Raw genomic sequence first — 19,436 nt, 5'->3', positions numbered from 1 at the left:
GGCCTTTGATGAACTGCAAGTTCTTGGTTACACGGAATATTTCTATTGCCAAATGGATTGGTGGAAGCAATCACTTGGAATCTTTCTCTGCACTTTCCCCAGAGCAACTTACAACAGGCCCACTATTTTCTCAATTTTTTGAACATTGCATTTTTCTAGCCGTACTCAAATATGAACTTTCGAGGTCTACCAATAGCCTGTAACACTTAAAATAAAAAGCCAACAGAAAGTCAGAATTCATTTGTTTTAATAAAGCTACGCACTTTTAGGTAAACATTTCCATTTCAATGCATGTTACTGGCCTAATAATTGGCATGTGTCGGAATAAACAGCACTGGTGCATGCTTTGGAATCTAATTTTTTTTTTGCACAGAGGAGTTAACATTTCCACATCAGTTTGCACTTTTATCATCACCAAGGTAGCAGCAGCAGCAGCGTTAAGACGGAATGTACCTTTGTTTCAGCAAAAAGTCAAGAATTTTTGTCCTTTTAAATGCAGAAAACAAGCACAAGGGGGAGGGAGGGAGACAGAATTTTAAGTGGTACAATCAGCTCAGATGTTATCATGACTTAAAACCTTAGTCCACTTTACTACAGCAGGAAACCTCGAAGCAAAGGACAAGCTACTGTCTGCTTTGCGATTACAACAAATCTGCTAAGATAAGACTTTGATGCATGCGAAACCAAGTATTCTGTATAGAAACACTATTAGCAAACAGCACCCTCTAGACATTTAAGGCTGGAAAATTCACTTCTGTACACAAGTATCTAAGACTACTATGCTTGATATGGTACACTTGAGGAATGGCACATTTCAAGGCCAATTCCACAATCTAGAATTGATGAAAAATCATCTGCTTGGGCCCACAGATACAATGACCATGATTCATTAATATCGTTTGCTCCTGCTCACAATGCCTCCCACTGTCTGCCATGCCATGCCTGCATGAATGGTGACTCAAAATCCTAAAAGCAGCATTGGAAGTGTATCATGAACTCATGTCTGGCTTTGTGGCAGAGGGGAAGATGGCAACCTGGAAGACATACAGTGGGTGATTGAAAATCTACTTTTGCATCAATTTCCACTATCTCCACAGATCATTAAGTGATCTAGATTTTTCCAATTTATATAGGCAATTTAAACATTTACATGGGCAATTAAAAAAAAATCACTGGCCAGCTGGAAAGTTATAAATATTGCTTGAATAATCATGCCACTTGCCCTATGCCTGGAGAGTCTTGTCACAAAGGTATCCAGTTTACAAGTGTCAGAATGAGTCACCACCAGCACTTTCAATGAGACCGACCCATGGTTAATCTAAGGTACGGGAGTTCAGCCAAGGCAAATCAGGGTGGGGAACAAGAAAGCTAGATTCAGTAGGAGTCAGACTCAGTAGGTACATTAGCTGTCTGCTAACTTTGAGCACAGGAAAGATGGCTTTCTAAACTAATGGGAAATAGTTGCTTTTCTTTTTTGTGCCTGACCTGTTCCAAAGGAGGAAAACATTCAAGGCTGGTCAGGAAGTCTTTGTACATCTCTCTTTCTTAAATAATAATAAAAAAGACAAAAACAAAGCCAGTCTCCAACATTTAAGCAGAAAATAAAGTTGTTTCAAGGAAAAAGAATAAGGTTTCATTAGCAGAAAGTGTTTAGCTTTTAATACCTTTGGTTGGTTTGGATGAAGTTTGGGGCTTTTGATAATATTTGCACTGTTTGGAGTGTATCTAAAGCAGAAAGCTGTTTATTCCCAATGAAAAACACAAGAACTCAAACTAGGTGGTTTTGTTTTTATGCTGAATCTCTGGTATTTAGAATAACTAAAAACTTCTGATCACCTCTTATGCACCTGAGTATTTTTTAGGAAATGGAACGTATTTTTTGTAGGCAAAACCGTAAGTACTAAAGATGGAGACCAATTTTTCTTATTCCCAAAGTGCTTGTATATGTCTCTGTGATTAGAGGAGACTGGAAGACATCTTCACCACAGTGGAAAAATGAGTAATCTTACCATTCTACACTCGAGCTAAAATCCTCCCTTCTCTTTGCAAGAAGCAAAACAAAAGAAACTGTTCTAAAAAATAATTGACTGCCATTTGCATTCAATATATTTTACATCACTTGAGACCTGTATATCTAACAAAAACCATTTAAAGATGAGGAGAAATAATCTCCAAGAGGATGCGTCTGTATATGAAGTATAATTAAGATGCTTATTATCAATATAGGGTAAAAAGCTTTGAAACTTGAAAGCAAGGCAGTAGAGAACGGGACACTTTATCACAATCTATCCACTTTAAGTTGTTGCCTCATTTTAAACATCCTTCATTTAATTCTGAAATGTTTTCTTGCAAACATCTTGATCTCAAAAATTTCTCAAGCCAATTTAAGAACCAGTATACAACCCATCAGGAACTCCCCAATTCAATGCTTCAATGACAACAAAACTCACTGAACTAAATTCTACCAAGAGCCTGTAGCACAGGTACAACAGATGTACCACTGAATGATTAACAGATATACTCGTAGATAAATCACACCCTATTTGCATTTCAGAGGCTTTCTTCTTCTAAAGCAGTGTACAGGATACTTGTAGGAAAGTTCACAACTTTCAGGAATTTTGCCATATCTTTCTTGTGCTTGCATTATTCAGATGCAGTTGGTTCTCTTGTCCTTGTTCTTTAAAGTAAAAACTGGAAAAGACAAAAGCCAGCTATATTCTCTCTCTTCATATCTACTGTCCCAAGGGCCGGGTATCCACGGGTATGTAATGGGACTGAAGCAAGAATCTGGGACTTATCCAGTGCCTTTGTTTTAAAAATGGCATTTTTTTTTAAAGTGACACAATTTTAACTCTACCATGCAGGTATCTCTTCAGTGACGATGATGCTCATGTTCAGTTTTTCCCAGGAATTCCCTAAGAGAAAAAAGGGGGGAAAGCATCAGCCGTTTTTGAAGGGCCAAACGCTTTGGATTTCGAGTTTCATCCCTCATGACCTTTTGTGCTCAGTGTTTTTTCACACAGACACCAACACCATTTGGAAGCTCTACACCCGATTCTCATACACACACACACACACAGAGGTGACATCCCACTTCCTAAGACGGATCCACAATACTTAGCATGGTGTAGTTAGAGTGATGAATCCGGACCGGAGAGAGCTGGGGTAATGTTTTTCATGTAAATTAAGTTTGTTATTTTGTTGTTATGAATTACTATATTTCTGATTATTAATGTAGGGTTTTAATTATTTGTTACTGTGGGTTTAAATGCAGGCCTCAAAGGTGGGAAGAAGGGGGCTGGATGGGTGAATGGAGTGTGCTGTGATTAGAGGGAAGCTGTACCTTAGGGGGCAGAGTGAACTGCAATTTTTAGTGCTGAGGAAAAGTATTCATTCTGGGTTAGGCAGTCAAACAGTGTGGGAGCTTGAGAGCCTAATTCTATTTAAGTCGGACAAACTATGTGAACCTGGGTCAGTCTGTGTTATCTCAGAGAGAGGTTATTCTAAGTTCAGGCAAGCTGTGTGGAAAAGCCTGAGGGAATCCATGTCTGTGTGGATGAGAGTTTATTCTGTTAGCGAAATCTGTTTAGAAAATTAGTCTATGTGACTGAGTTTGTGAACATAACTTTATTTTTGCAACTACCAAGCTTAGCAACTATTCTGATGCCAATATGCTTATCAAAACTCTGCAACTTAAAGACACTGTACAGTCCTTAAAACAACACCCTCCAAATTACTTACCTCAATGTGCAAAAAATTTGTCTCATATGCACAAAAACCTATGGGCTCTGGCTGACCACCTATACTGGGGAGTAGCCAATCAGGCCTCTTCACCAAAGGGAGACTGCCATTATTTTCAGCCATATTTGCCTAGGATGAATGGCTGAATGCAAATGCACAAGGCTGCATCACAGAACACAGGTTTCCCAACAGGCGCCCTTTTGACTGATTCATGTTTTACAGAATACAGCAATGCACATTTTAAAGACACTTTCAGCAGGAACCTCCACTGAAGTGAACAGGATTACAAAAGAAGCCCCAGGTATTGTTCATGGCTTCAGCACATCTCAAAATAACTAATTTTGAACCTTGCCCACAGAGTGCAGACTGAAAAACCTACATGCTGGAGCCAGGTACAGATAATTATTTTACACAAATCCAGGGGAACCAGGTTTGCAGGAAAAAACATCACAAATATTCAAGAAAAAAATTGGACATTTACAAGAACCCCTGAATTAGAGAAGTGTTCTGTGTGCAATGTAAAGAATCTTGGCCAATGTAGGCAGGAGTGAAGGTGGCTGCCAGTGGCACTGAGACAAAGACAAAGATGGGCAAGCAGTAACCCCTTTCTTCCTTCCCCACCTGCTGTCCCAGCCCTCACCTGTGAGAAAAAGGTGGGCATGCAGCTGTGTGGAAAAGGGGTTTCTCTTAGGTCCCCAACTGTACCTTTCTATTAACCACTCCACCAAGAGGCTACATTTATGCTTATTCTTTTATATGGCATTTTAAAATAAACTTTTATATTGGTTTATAATTATTTGGACATTTTGGTAAAAATGAATTTCTTGTGCATTGTCCCAAAATGTCTTGAGTTAAATCTAGTTACCCTGGCTAGAGTCCCAATTGTTTTCTAGAGTAACATGCAAAAACAGGCAATTATTCCAGGACAAATAAATAAGAAAATTTAACTACCGACTAGCAGAATTACCTGGTTCTGCCTCACTAAGTTTTGGCAAAGAAGAATTTATTCTGACCTGATAAAACTCTAAAATTGATCATCAAATCTAGAACAGTTTTTCTAATTCACTCCACAATTATCTCCCTGTTTGCATCCAAGACTGTCAGATCAGGGGGGTACCCTGATCTGACCTACCCCATCCCCCAAAATCTGAGATGCAGGGGATTTTTTAATTTGTCCTACATGCTGTTCTCATTGAAGAAACGTTCTGATGACAAGCATAATACAGCTGCCGCCCACTTACTTAGAGGCTGTCAAATGGGATGTGTGTGTCCTGAATAGCTGCCTGTTTTAGACCTTCTCCAATCAAAGTCTTGGATGCGGGAACAGAAACGGTGGGCGTGTGAAAACTTTTATTTCATTGGAGTGGTTCTACACTTCTGGAAGCCTCACATGTTCCATGGCTACAAGAAGGAAGGCAAAAACACAATCCCTACTTTGCAGCTCTCTAACTTTATTAGGTAGTTTTAGTGAGGTTTTAGTGAGGGAAATTTTAGTGAGGTTTTAGGGAAGGAACGACAATCTGAGTGCTGTTGGATTTTATAAATGGAATTTTATTTTATTATATTTTCTGTTTTATATTGTGATGTAATCTGCTCTAAGCCTGCTCTGCAGGGACAACGGAATATGAATATAGTAAATAAAGAAATATTACCAGATTTGCTTGGAACCTGCAAGAAAGCAGTGATCACTAGATCCTTCCTGGAAACATACCCTTCCCATCCAAAGCTGTGGTTCCAACCCCAAATCCTAGTGAAAGCAGAACGATTCCCTATTCCTAAAAGTAATATGAACACAAGTCCTCACTGATGTGTGTGATATACAGACTTTTAAGTTCTGCATCCGAGAGCTCCAGTACTGTATCACCTCAAATTATTTACTCAATTCCCAGTATAGAATCAGGCAACAATAGTTGCTCCAGATTAATTAGCACACAGTAAAAAAGAGTTATCTATACATGTGTTAATTTCCCTTTGCTTCATTCTCTGTGTAACAGATCATGACCATTCCATTCCCATTAATTTTATCCTGTATCCTTTTAATTACCGCAATATTCGAGGTAGTTCTGGGCTCTTGTAGATATATTTATGCCTGTAGCCTAGGTCTGTGTGAAATGGAATGAACTGCACTTTATAATCACGGAAACTCCGCGATGGGGCAGCAATGTTGTACAGCTGTAAAAAGAAATACAAAGTCAATGTAAGTCAATGAAATATAGAGAGGTGCAGCCTAATTAGATATCATACACAAGGAGAAGTTGCTTATTTCTACATCAATCTTTGATTTAGGTAAGAAACAATTTGAGCCACACTAGTTTCTCCCTTCACTGGAAACTAATTACATTAATTTTACCCATGAAAAGCCCTATAACAAGAGATAATAATAACTGGTTTAGAACTCTCTTTTAGAGTCCTCAGTTCTTTCACTGAGTGCGCCACTTTAAGTAAGCCATCAGGTCCTTCTGAACCATTCACTGATGCTTGTAAGATGTTTGTCTTTCTGCTTCCATCCTTTTGTAAAACTGCTTCATTCTCTGTGTAACAGATCATGACCATTCCATTCCCATTAATTTTATCCTATATGCACTTAGGGAGGACAGGACAGAAGGCAATGAATGCTTCAGGACAATTTTTAAAAGTACCTTCTTTCCAAGATGAAATGGCACAACTGGATCATCTTCAGCATGAAGAATAAGCAGAGAGCATGAAATATGCTTCACGCTATCAAAATACAAAAACAAGTATTGTTGGTATTACTTATTGAGATCAGATAATAGGATCAACATAGAATGTTTGCAATGAGAATGAGCCTGGTTTGTTGACCATCTGACATGCTTTTTCTCTCCATCTATCATGCTTGGAGCAGAGACCAAAAACCACCTAACAACAGGATGTCTTCTTTACTGAAACATAATCTGTAGTACTATCTACATTCTGGCACTGTGACAACCCAGGATTTATTTCTTACCTATGCCAGGACTCTGAACCAGGGTGAAACTGCTAAAACAAAGTAGCATGGATTAGCTACCAACAATTTCCTGTCACTCAGCTTGAAAAATACAAGACTTAAAAGAGTACTTTATAAAAGGCTGAGCTCCTAGCAGCAGGATTGTCTACTAGTGTTTGTCTCTAATGATGAAAAGTTGTACTTTCTACATATGCAGATGGAAGACACTGAAGGGGAAACAGTTTTCCTATGAAGCCCAGAAATACGGTTGATGGTCAGTCTACCCTGAGTGTCCTTTTAACTAGGCTGGGTGAAGCAGCAACAGACTTTACAAGCAAAGGACCAGAGCACATACTCTTGGGCCTCACTATAAAAGCACCATCAAATCCATTATGTGATTGCAGTGCTGATGCTCATTTACTCACACGTTTATCTTATTTTTCAGCTAAACATGGCCTCTGAGGCAACTTACAAGTTTAAGGAAGATATGGAGAAAGCTTTCAAGTACTGCCCAGCCAGTCATCTGTACCATCAAGTACCCAACCATCAAAGATTTACAAATGCAAATGGCTCTCCCAGCAGAAGACAATGAAATGGTCAACTCATACTTTACCTGGCATATGAGACTTCAAAGGCAATAGAAACTTGGGATACTGGAAGCTAGACTGAACATGGCTTACATCAGTGCAGAATGGCTTACATCAGTGCTTAGTTCTTCTGGCCCTTCTTACATGCCCAGGCTAATGCCAATCACCACCTTGGGGTCAGGTAGCAATTTTCCACAGGCCAGTTTGGCTAGGGATCCTGGAGGTGTTTTGTCATTTTCTGGGCATGGAGCAGGGGTAACTAGGGCAGTCGAGTGGGGGGGGGGGGTAGTTGTGAATTTCCTGCATCGAGCAGGGGATGGGACTAGATGACCCTAAAGGTTCCTTCCAACCCTATGATTCTATGCTTAAGACTTCAGAAAGAGACGATATGACCCTGAGTTGGGGCAAACAGAAGAGCTAAATTCCCTTGGCACAGAGGAATGGGTTCCATTTTGGCTGATTTCATTTGAAGAAGGAGCTCTCACACCTGAGTTCCATCTTGATGGCTGTCATTGCCATGTGGAGTTAACAAAGACTCCAAGGTAATAGGAAGCTTTGAGAATGTGGTAACCAGAGGACTGCATGTTTAAACCATTTCTTTGTATTCCATGCTTGATTTGATGCTGCTCAGACTGTGGACTTTTTCAATAAATCATTTTTATTTTAAATGCTGGTATTTATGCTCCACACTATATAAACCTCCACTGTTCAACGTGTGACCTAAAATGCATGCTGTGGAAGGGAGACTGTTAGTTGCTAGATAATGCTCAAGCTACTTTTATGAGAGCAAATGTTATAAACTTCACTATGACAAGGATTAGTGCCTTAGAAAAAGTCTGTTGACTGAACTACTTTAAAAGTGTTAAATGATGATGTGGCTGAGATCTCATGTCCAGTCCACAGTAACAACAACATATACTGAATCAATAATAAATTATACTGACATATAGTCATTACTAGGTCATGTAATGCTTATCTAACTGCCATATATTTCCTGATGTTATTTCACAAGGCTATTGCAGCTTAGGGGTGTGTGATTCGGGTTTTGGATTTGGGTAAAGTACCTGAATCGGACCTGATTGGCAATGATTTTGGATTTCCAAATCGGGCCCAGCATGCTGGGCCCAATTCAGAAACCCAGAATAAAAGCTTCCTGAAGTGATTCATATCGCTTCAGGAAGCTTCAGGTCAAGCGGTTTAAATGCCCCTTTCCGTGCCGCTGCAAAGCAGCACAGAAAGGGGCATTTAAACCTATGGATCAGCTGTTTGGCAGGGTGATCCCCGCCAACCAGCTGGCCATTGCGGCGGTGGAGGAAGCGGTTCTGCGCTTCCCCGCCACCCAGTTGGCTGCTGCAGCGGCGCAGGGCCCCGCAGGAGGCGCTTCTGTGCTTCTCCACCACCCAGCTGGCTGCTAAGGCAGCGGAGGTGGTAGTGTGGGCCCTGCAGGAGCCGGCTCCGGCCTTTGCTGCTGCTCAGCTGGCCACTAAGGCAGCGGAGGCAGGGGCACAGGCCCCACAGGAGCCAGCTCTGCAGTTCCTCACCATCCAGCTGATCGGCCTCCCCTCTCCCTGCCAGTCAGGTAAGTGGGGTGACTGGGTTTACCCCAAGAGGATGGGGGTTGGGGGGGGTTGCTCCCCCTCAATTCAGTATGCTCCAAATCTCTACGGAGCATAACGAAGCGAGCTAAATACCAGAATTCCAAAGCAGCTTGCCACTTTGGGATTCTGGTAATTCCAGATTTTCCCCCGCTTCAGGTAAACTAGACGTGGGCACGATCGGAATTACGGACTGAAAATTGCCCCGATTTTGGCGTTTGTGCCATCGGGACCGGGCTGATCAGTTCCGTCCACGGCTCCTGGTTCAGCGCTCGGGTGGGGCGCTCTATCGGGTCTCGATCGGATCGATTGGTTTACATTCGGGATTGCAGTCTGCAGACAGTCTGGTGCCAGCCATCTGTTCCCGAGGGAACGGAGCCCCGTGGAAACGGAGCCTGGGGAATGCCGGAGCTGTTTCCCCTCCTTCTGTCACCCTGGAAATGTGAATGGAAGCCCAGCTTTCCTTGATCAGCAGGGCTTCCTTCCGACCACGGAGCAGCCAGAAAAGCGCGCGCCCGTCTTGTCCAATTGGGAGCAGAGAGGGGAGGGCGGGGGAAGGGGGTGTTCTTCTGTAGCCATGGGCACTCGAATCTCATCCCTGTAAAGCCTGAGAGGCAGCTCTTACAGCCAAACACAGCCCTCCTGCATAGCAGACCCAGGCTTTATAAATAGCCATGTGCTGCGCAACAAAGTTTCACTTTCCGCTCGCGGGTGGAGTGGGACAGAGGTGAGCTCTCGCTTGCGGCTTTTGGAGAGAGAAAGCGCAAGAGAGAGAGAGAGAGAGGGAGCTTTAGCTTTGGGCTTCAGCGGATAGGGAATTAGGGAGCTATCTCCTCTGGTCCCCCCCCCGGTGACAGTACCGGCACACTCCCGTGGGCCCCCCCTGCCCCGAGAGGAGGCGGCTTGCCGCCGCCTCCACGGGCCTGCCGGGCCCAGCGGCTGCCATCCTCCTCACCCACCATTCCTTTAGCGCTGGAAACCGCGGGGCGCCCTCCCGCGTCGGCCTTCCCGATTCCCGGTTCTGTATCGGAAATGGGACTTGATCGGTGAGGTTTGGGTACCTGAGTTTGGTGCCGCCGCGGAATCACAATCAGCTAAATCGGGATTAATTTTTGGATCATGCCCATGTCTAAGGTAAACCTGTATTGCCACTAGAGACCATGCTCCCTTGGGAAGAGGGTGGGAACAGAGACTGAACCTTCAGATTGGTCTGTACCCTCAGAAACGCCCCAGTACCCTCAGGGTTGGCAGTACCGGATATTACATTGTATTGCCAGGCTGCTGCATTAGTTTGGATAAAAGACTGGACCGTAAATCCAAGCAGAAGACACACAAAATTGGAAACAACAGACACTAAAGAAGGAATTCACAACTATTTATGGGTTAAGGAATCATTAAAAACTATTAAAAAGCAAGACGATGTTCACAAACAAAGAAATGGATTACTTAAAATATGGTTTCAATGCAGAAACAGATTAAGCCCACCAATTTCGCCACTGATACCACCATAAACACCTATTATTACAAAAGAACATGGCAAACTTCAAATACATGGTGACAGTTGCAAGAGTATTAGATGCAGCAAAATGGAAGTCAGAGTCTTGCCCAGATATATCTGAGTGGATGGATAAAGTGTACAAATATGCATCGATGACTAAATTAACTTCTTAATAGACCAGTATCGGAATTTCAGAAAAAAGTAGAAAAAATTCTTTGATTACATAGCTCCAAGTTAAGCAAAATTAAGAACATTTAATATGGTAATAGATTAATTACAAATTAGAGACCTTAAAATGTTGAGTATAAAAGATTATTGATATGAAAGTATAAATAATTAAGGAGAGGGAGAGGAGAAACATTCCATAAGTTAGCTGTTACAACATATTCTAAACATTCTTTTCTGTTGTAGCTTAAATTTAGTCTTCTGTATTTTGTATAAAGTTCTATGCACTTTCTATTGCTGTTTGTATTTTTCCTTTCAAATAAAATTCTAATTTTTTTTTAAAAAAAGAAATGCCCCTCCCCTTGTTCTCATCGAGCAGTAACATGGTCAGACCATGCTCAGGCCATGATCTATGAAAGAAGGTGCTGAGAGAACTGTCTCTAGGAGCAGATCTGCAGGTAAAAGGTGGGTCCCCACCAGACGCAGGAAGCAGAACCAGCCCATTCCCAATGGCATCCATTAATTGCTCTAATTTTCCTCCAATGCAAGTGAACGGCTGCCATTGACTCATATAAATAAAAATAAAAGGAGTGCAGTGGGAGCTAAATTTGCATTATGCCACTGAGAAGGGTCCCACTTATGTGCATGCACCATGTATGTTCTGCAGATCTAAACTCTTCCTGCATATAACTTGCCTGACATAGGGGCAAGCATTTTATTAGTAGTTAACCATATAATCATTTACCTAGGAAGCAGGGCATGTTCTTTAGCAGTTTACTCCCCCACATTAATTTCTGTAACATCAAGCACTTTCACTGCAGGATGGAGTGCACACCTTGCCTTTTGTTGAAAACAGCAGGTATCCCATAAGTTTCCTGCAATGAGGCAGAGTGCACAGAAGAGACTCCCTTTGGGAAAAGATCCCCTATGAAACTCTCTCTACCCCAAAACACAGAAACAGAAGGGAGGCTACATCTTACTCTTGAAATAACTGTCACGTCTACATCCACAAGCATCACAAAACAAACATCCTGGCTCCAAAATCCAGTCTTCTTGATGACTGATAAGCACACGTATTTTTGGCATATAATGAAGTAAGAAATAGGCAGAAAATAGTCATACTAGCTGTGCTCAAGATAGAATAAATATATTTAACTACATCTATCTAGGGAAAAGGGAGAAGCAAGAATAGCCATATGGCAGGGGTCACCAGTACCATGTGCTTCAGAAAGCAGGCAGGACCATTGTGAAGGCAGAACCAGTAACTGGCTGCCTTCATACAAATAAAGGTGCTTTTCACTTGGATTCCCCCACCCCCACTCCCTAGATAAGGTTCCTGTAAACAGGACTCATGGATCAACTGTGAGGCCGTGGGGCTAGAGAGTACCTGAAGACTCCTGTCTCCCCCTTGGTCACCTTCTTTGTATGCATATTTTGTTTTCCCTTTCCCCCACTGGTCATCATTCTCTGTGTTTGTGTGTGGGTGTTACCCACCCACCCTCATGGGCATCTCCTGCATGTTTATATTCCCTGTCCCCCTTCCTCTTATCTTTGTATGTGTGCTGGGCTCTGCCTCCTGTGGCAACCATTTTTTAGTAGGGCCCACCAGCCTGCCTCAAAATTCCAAAGGTGTCTATAGGCTCATAAGGGTTGGGGATTCCTGTCATATGGTATAGATTGGCATGAGAGGAGTTGCATCTCCATCTGGGAGTTCTGTTGCTTTTAAAATGTTCTTGGCAAGATAAATGGGTAGCAATTTCACATTTACATCCTTCGGATTTCTCTGCCATAAACCTCTTTCCTCTTTGTACAGCCTAACTGGCGAAAGTCAGTGTATTCCACGTATACTTCCTTAGCACAAATTCTAAACACTTACATTTCTACATCTAAAGAAGAATGGTGGAAGATTCAAGAGAGAAAGTGTCTGCTTACTTTTCATCATTTGCAAATTTAATTCCACTAGAGGTGATCGGGTCAAGGAAAAACCAATCAAATCCTGGGAAGTACCTATATATCTGAATAAAAAAACATTTACAAGTATGTGAGCATGGGTTTAATCATCTAGAGAAAGACTCCTACATTCCATTTCTAAATGAAAACTGTTTTAAAATGAAGTCTAATCACACACGAATTCAAAAACACCTTGCACTGCCATCAGCCTTTCTGCAAGATCTTGCTTTGCACAGGCTGCTTTGCAAACGTAATTAAAACTTTCTTTGCTATTTTAGTCATTTGTGAATGATTTTACAACTCAGTTCTCTAAAACATGTATGTGAGCATGCAGTAGCCCAGTTCTTTACAGGAGAACGACTTCTCAAGATCACTGCCCCCTCCTTTACCCCAACAATTTCATGTCCTGATCTATGCACTTCCGTAGTTTATAATGTAAAAGTAGTACAGGATTTGTGAGCAAGTACCCCATTTGGAAATTATTCACAAAATAGCTCCACTGAAGGGGGAAGGGGCAGTTGGATTTGCTTCCAGGTGGACAACTGAAACCACTCACTGCTCCTCATGGATTTTTCTCCAATGGTATAACTTCTGACAAGGAAGGCCACTATATTAAAGGGCAAACTATTGTCCTCCTTAAATGGACACACGGTTGGGGAGGGAGAAGAACAAGACAGCTTGCAGCCTTTAGCCTATTTCCAAGGTAGGACAGTGGCTTTTGCTTGCAAGGAGGGGCACCTCCTGCTTCACTCCCCTCTCCTCTTTCCAATGAGACAGGACAATGTACTGAGGGAAAAGCAAGCCCAACAAGCTAGTTTACCTTCCCCCAATCAGCCCAGTAAGTGAAAAGGATGGCAATTCCACATGAGATTGTGTGTGAATGGGACTGACTCCTCTTAGGATATACAAGCACTTATAACTTATGCTCTAGCCTCCTTGGCACAGACAGAAACCTCCTACAAGCATTAACTTATACATTCAAATTCTATGCACAGTCACATTTATTGTGCTTTACCACTTCAACTGAGATTTTGTGGCCTATGTGGTAAACGTAATAAACTACCTCTGGTCATCGTCAGCATTAATATTTATCATTTATTTGTATAATTATCTTTCCTGTGCTGGTAAAAACAACAGACACCAATACTTTTGCTGATTGTCCCTTATAAATGGTATTCCCTGAAAATGAAGACTAGCAAAACTCTACAGAGGAAAAGCCCACCACACAGATGTGGCAAATGCAACATTTCAAAAGATGTGCTGAGCAGTTGGCTTATTCATATTATTAGACACAGAAGGCAGACATTCTAGTATACAATCTGTACTTGCCACTGAAAAGGGATGGCTTCTTGCTTCCTCACGTATATTCGTAAAAGGAGATTCTAGTATGAGAGCATCTGGAGGAGTTTCTGGAAAATAAAATTAAACAGATTACAATGCTGGCCATGACAAACAGAGGCCTCTCTGCCAGGCTCGTTAAAATGGATAGAAGTTTCAAACCAGTGGTGCTTAGTGCATCACACTGAAGCTCAAGGATATCTGAACAACTCAGAGTAAGAAAAAGGAGCTATGTGAACATTTAACATATACTACACAAGCTAGTTCAACTGACTAAAGAGGGCAGACACATTCACTACAGGAGGAAGTTTGTTTCAGATGTCTATAATCCTAGTCCATTGCTCATTAGATGTCTCATCCTACTGATTGCCTCAAGTTACCCTGGGTAACCCACCCTGAGTCTCAGCAAGCAAGTGGACTATATATACAGGAAATAAGTAAAAATACAGAATGGACCATTTTTTAAAGATCAGATATGCAAAAGTCTCAAAATACCCAACTCATCAATGAGATTTAGCCTACCACGTTTTTTTCAGTACATTATAAAAGTGAGCTTTGATGGCAACTAAAATCATATCCAGTGACTGGTTGGTTGAAGGTTTTTTTAAAAAACCAAATACAAAATAGTGAATAGCACTTCCCCACTTATTCTGAAAACTGCTAAGCACTTACCTTTTCTCACAGGTCTCTTTATATATAAAACACAGAAAGATATAAAAGCCTAACACATCTAGTATCTCTTTTGGAAAAAAAATCACAATTGAAAAGCCAAGAGATTATCACTGCAAACTGTTATCACTCCTTTGAAACACAAGAGAAAGGTGGTAACTAACTAAATACTCTAATTATGGCAAATAAATCTCTTACCTCTTTCACAAAGACGCCTTACTAGGTTGGTTGCAACTCTAGAAAGACAAAGCATTAATCTAGAGTTAAAAATGATTACAGATTTATAATGATCTTACAGTCCAATCCTGAACAAACATTAGAGCCAAGTCCTGCTTCAGTCAATGGGATTTTCTTTCCAAAAGAGGTGGAATTTAGGCTAGAGGGCGCTTCTCTGATCACCAAAAAGGGGGATCATGAGACCTGCATACACAAAAGCCATGTGGGAGTAAGGCTGTACCTAGAAGGAGAATCAGGCTGGCTGAGTGAAAAAGTTGGCTGGATCCAACCCACTGTCTATCAGAAAGTAAATATTTGAACTGTAAATTAAATAGGACAACACAGAAAGTCAGTCTTTATGCTCTGAATTCACTACCCACTTTGCTTTTTATTTCAGATGGGAGCTCTAAAAAAACTCAAAACTTGTGACTTTCCCTTCTCTCCCCTAAAGAGACAATCACAAAAGAACATCACTTTTCTTATTAGACAGAATAAGGAAGCCGATCAGTTTTAAAATAAAGTAAACCAAATTTGAGACATCTTTCCCCTTCCTAGTATTTAAATTATTGTGCTTCAATTCAAGCAGGATTTCCCTTTTTTGTTTTTCTGGCATTACTTCAATTCATTAGAGTTTCTTATACACAACAACAAGCAATCTCAGGCTTTCGGGCCTGCTTTGACCACAAACAAAGCTCTTCCTGTTTTGAATACATTAGTGTGTTTGGCAGCATTCTGGATGAACCATGCTATCAACGGGTTCAAACATACTACGCAATATGCACCATGGAACAAATAGCTTCACTGTGTACAAATCTGACATCACTGAGAAAGATTCTGGGAACATGAACGCGAGATAATGAGTCTTTCAAGCTGACCCAATACCAGGATAGATTGGAGGCCAAGAAAAAGATAGTAAAAGTAGTTTAATAAATTAAAATAAAGTTTTACATCTAGCAGAAACATTTCCCACACCTGTCAGACTACTAACATATTCAAAACCTCACTAACTTATTTTTTTAAAAAAAAACAAGCAACTAATAAGAAAGATATCCCCAAGCCTTGTGTTCTTCCCCCTTAAGGAATTTTGCTATCTATATGAAACATTATTATATACATCTTGTAGATCTGGAAAATCTAGAATCTCTGTGTAAAGTCTGACTAGTTTGAGCTGAGGTTATCTTTGAATGGAGGATAGGCATAATGTATCAACTGCTGGGCTGCCCCTTATGTTTAGATTTTGCCTAGTGAAAATATCTTGGGGCCTTGTTAGGAAACAGTTTCCAGAAACAATTCCACCACACTTCTAGATCTGTCCAAGTTCCCTGTTCAATGTTGAGGAAGATTATAGATGCTGGAGTTGGTTGAGAAGATTATTTTGCACATGGAACTATCTTTAAAAACAATCAAGACCATCATGTCGAGGCCATTACCCATGTACCAAGGTCACACAACAAGAGACATCCTGCAGCTGAAGAACTCCCCTGGTCTAGAGCAGTGATGCCCAATGTGCCTCCACAAGAGCGCACCATGCCACTGCACGTTTCCCTCCCTCCCACTATCAGCCCTGGCACACAGTGAGGTACAACTCCACCAGTCTCTCCTATATTCCTTGCCCTCCTTAGAGGCTGTAAAGTTTTGGGACCCAAGCAAAATTTGTAGTTGACTTTTTGAAAAAGATGCCCTTCGGGATATAGGTGTAGTCTGACAATTAAATTTTCTTTGTGGTACCCTCAGATCAAGAAAAACAAATTCTTTTCTTGTTATTTAGCTGACTTTTCTAATGTTACATTACAAAATACATTTACTAGTTCTCACTTTCAAACTATGCCACTCGAGTATTTACATGGCAGATTTCAAAAAATACCTGTGGAACAATGCCTCTGCCCTTTTGGTCGTAACCAGGTGGAAGACATAGTACACTGTTTTTACATTTCTCCTTTTATGGGTCCATTCAAAAAAGTTGCTGAATCAATTTTTTGTACATTTTTCTGGCTCAGATGAGGAATGTATCAATTTTGTATTTGGCTGATGCTACTGTTACTCTCAAAGTGGCTATTTTTATTTTCTTATCAATAAATATAAGGAAGAAACTAGTACCTGCTAATTTTGTAAGAATTTTAGCTAAACTGTAATTTCATGTTATTTCATGGTTTTTGCATTTATTTCTTAACATCTTAGTTTTAAACTTTTAAGCCTTATCCTGTTATGTAAAAATGTTTTAACCGTTTTGTTATGGCGTAATGTTGTACGTTAGTGTATATGTGAAGACATTATGGCCTCTGGCTACAAAAGTAAACCTATCTAATCTGCCTATCTTCCTATTTCTCCATCAGTCTCTTGTGTCATGCATGAGCAATGCTACTGTAATTCCAAGGACTGGGCATTGTAGAGTTTAAGGGGGGGTGGGGGTTGGCAGGCACGAGAACACATGGTGCACCTCCCTATCTCCTCCCTCTGTGCCTAACAGTGCCTCTTCACTTGCTAGCACACTGATGATTGCACATTACTCCTAGCTGCTCTCTTTCTCTTCGCTTTGCCCTGCTGCCTTGACAGGATGGTGTTGGTCCCCTATGACCACCACCACCATGCCTAATCTCATTAAAAGGAAGATAGTTCTAGACTCCAGGACTTGCATAGACGGAGACACCCTGAACTGTCCCGCTCCCCAAACGTCTCCAAATTTCATTTCTCTCCTCCCCACACTGGAGAAGTACAAGTAAAATGTTTCTGATTTCCATCTTATTGCTGTCTTCTCCCTAAAAGTAGTTCATTTCTAAAATTTTTGGAGGGTGCAAGGGCAAAAAACTTGGGGCAACTGTGTGTAACTACTAATTGCCAGATATGCACTACCTGGTTGCCAGATGTACACAAAAGGAAGATGTCTGTAGTGGTGCTTGTGTCACGGGTACAGGGACCCCTTGTCTCGACCCAACTGAGGGGAAGAGCAGCAGGCTGCCCTGTATGCTGGTATCACATAGATTACAAAACCAGTAAATGAAAGTCTCACAGTTGCCCAGGTAGACTGCCACTAGTCCCTTTGACTATCCCAAGGCAAAGGAGTAATGGAACAAACCTCCATGCCTACTAGGGAATTAACAAAACAGAAGTCTATCTTGCAAGGATGACTTGCACATAGAGTTCACAAGATGAAATATTATTATGGTAGGTGGTTCATGAGCTTTTCACAAAGTGAGTTCAACAAAGTGATTTATAGCTTTGAGGCTTCAGAGTCAAAGGTACCCACATAAGAGTGAAATATAATTATTTATTAAGTGCAAGGTTACTAAAATTCACAGGACAGAATGTAAGGATAAAACAAATCGTATAAGCTTTTGATAAGGTCCCCCATGACATTCTGATGGGCAAACTGGAAGACTGTGGAGTGGACTATAGGACAGTTCGGTGGATAGGCAACTGGTTAGAGGACTGCACTCAAAGAGTGGTGGTCAACGGCATTTCATAAGATTGGAGGGAGGTGTCCAGTGGGGTGCCACAGGGCTCGGTTTTGGGCCTGGTACTTTTCATTATTTTTATCAATGATCTGGATGAAGGAGTGGAAGGGCTGCTCATTAAATTTGCTGATGATACCAAATTGGGAGGAGTAGCAAACACCCAAGAAGATAGAATTAAAATTCAACAAGACCTGAATACTCTGGAGAAGTGGGCAGCTGTGAATAGGATGCAATTCAACAAAGACAAGTGCACAGTATTACATTTGGGCAACAAAAATGGGAAGCACAAATACCGGATGGGGGATATACTTCTGGGTAGTAGTATATGTGAAAGGGATCTTGGGGTAAGAGTGGACTGTAAACTAAATATGAGCAGTCAGTGTGATGTAGTGGCAAAAAAGGCTAATTCAATCTTGGGTTGTATCAAAGGGGCCATAGCGTCGAAATTGCAGGTCATAGCCCCTCTCTATACTGCCTTGGTCAGGCCACACCTGGAGTATTGTGTGCAGTTCTGGAGGCCTCACTTCAAAAAAGATGTGGCCAAAATTGAGAGGGTGCAGAGGAGAGCGACGAGAATGATCAGGGGTCTGGAGACTGAGCCCTATGAGGTAAGGCTGAGGGCCTTGGGAATGTTTAGTTTGGAGAAGAGGAGGTTGAGGGGGGACATGATTGCTCTCTTTAAATATATGAAAGGCTGTCACTTGGAGGAGGGCAAGGAGCTGTTCCAGTTGGCAGCAGAGGGTAGGACCCGAAGCAATGGGCTTAAATTACATGCACAAAGGTACCAGCTGGATATTAGGAAAAACTTTTTCATGGTCAGAGTAGTTCAAAAGTGGAATCAGCTGCCTAGGGAGGTGGTGAGCTCCCCCTCACTGGCAGTTTTCAAGAAGAGGCTGGATAAATACTTGTCAGAGATGCTTTAGGTTGATCCTGCACTGGGCAGGGGGTTGGACTAGATGGTCTGTATGGCCCCTTCCAACTCTATGGTTCTATGTATACTTTTAAGCACTTTTTAATACATACCACAGCAATCCACAAGGAGGCAATTCAAGTTGTTATCACAGGTGTAGAAGCCAAAGTCTTTGGGCAGAAATCGAGCCACTTAGGCAGCACAGCAAAATGAATAGATGAGTGCCTCAGCGTCCATCTCAGAGTTCTCAAGTCGGAGAATGAAGCAAGGGGCGAGTTACAGTTATTGTTACTGAGACCCACTACAAGCTTAAGCTCCATTACTGAGTAGCCATTTTTATGTCAATTGGAACCAGAGTGGCCCAGGCCTGG

The 19,436-nt window shown here is 41.5% G+C and overlaps 1 protein-coding gene across 1 annotated transcript in view; it reads right to left on the bottom strand.

Annotated features, from left to right (window-relative positions):
- Positions 1–230: 230 nt before the first annotated feature.
- Positions 231–19,436, bottom strand: part of ABHD12 (abhydrolase domain containing 12, lysophospholipase) — a 62,816-nt gene continuing 43,610 nt past the window's right edge. The window contains exons 8-13 of the mRNA XM_054985386.1: positions 14,686–14,723; positions 13,810–13,889; positions 12,463–12,545; positions 6,381–6,459; positions 5,786–5,913; positions 231–2,915 (exon numbers count right to left, since the gene is read on the bottom strand). Of these exons, the coding sequence (XP_054841361.1) occupies positions 2,873–2,915; positions 5,786–5,913; positions 6,381–6,459; positions 12,463–12,545; positions 13,810–13,889; positions 14,686–14,723 (451 nt within the window). The 3' untranslated portion in view covers positions 231–2,872. The remainder of the gene's footprint in view (positions 2,916–5,785; positions 5,914–6,380; positions 6,460–12,462; positions 12,546–13,809; positions 13,890–14,685; positions 14,724–19,436) is intronic.

This window comes from Eublepharis macularius, chromosome 1 (genome assembly GCF_028583425.1).
Source record: "Eublepharis macularius isolate TG4126 chromosome 1, MPM_Emac_v1.0, whole genome shotgun sequence".
In the NCBI taxonomy this organism is placed as follows: Eukaryota; Metazoa; Chordata; class Lepidosauria; order Squamata; family Eublepharidae; genus Eublepharis; species Eublepharis macularius.
This window is presented reverse-complemented; position numbering and strand designations above follow the sequence as displayed.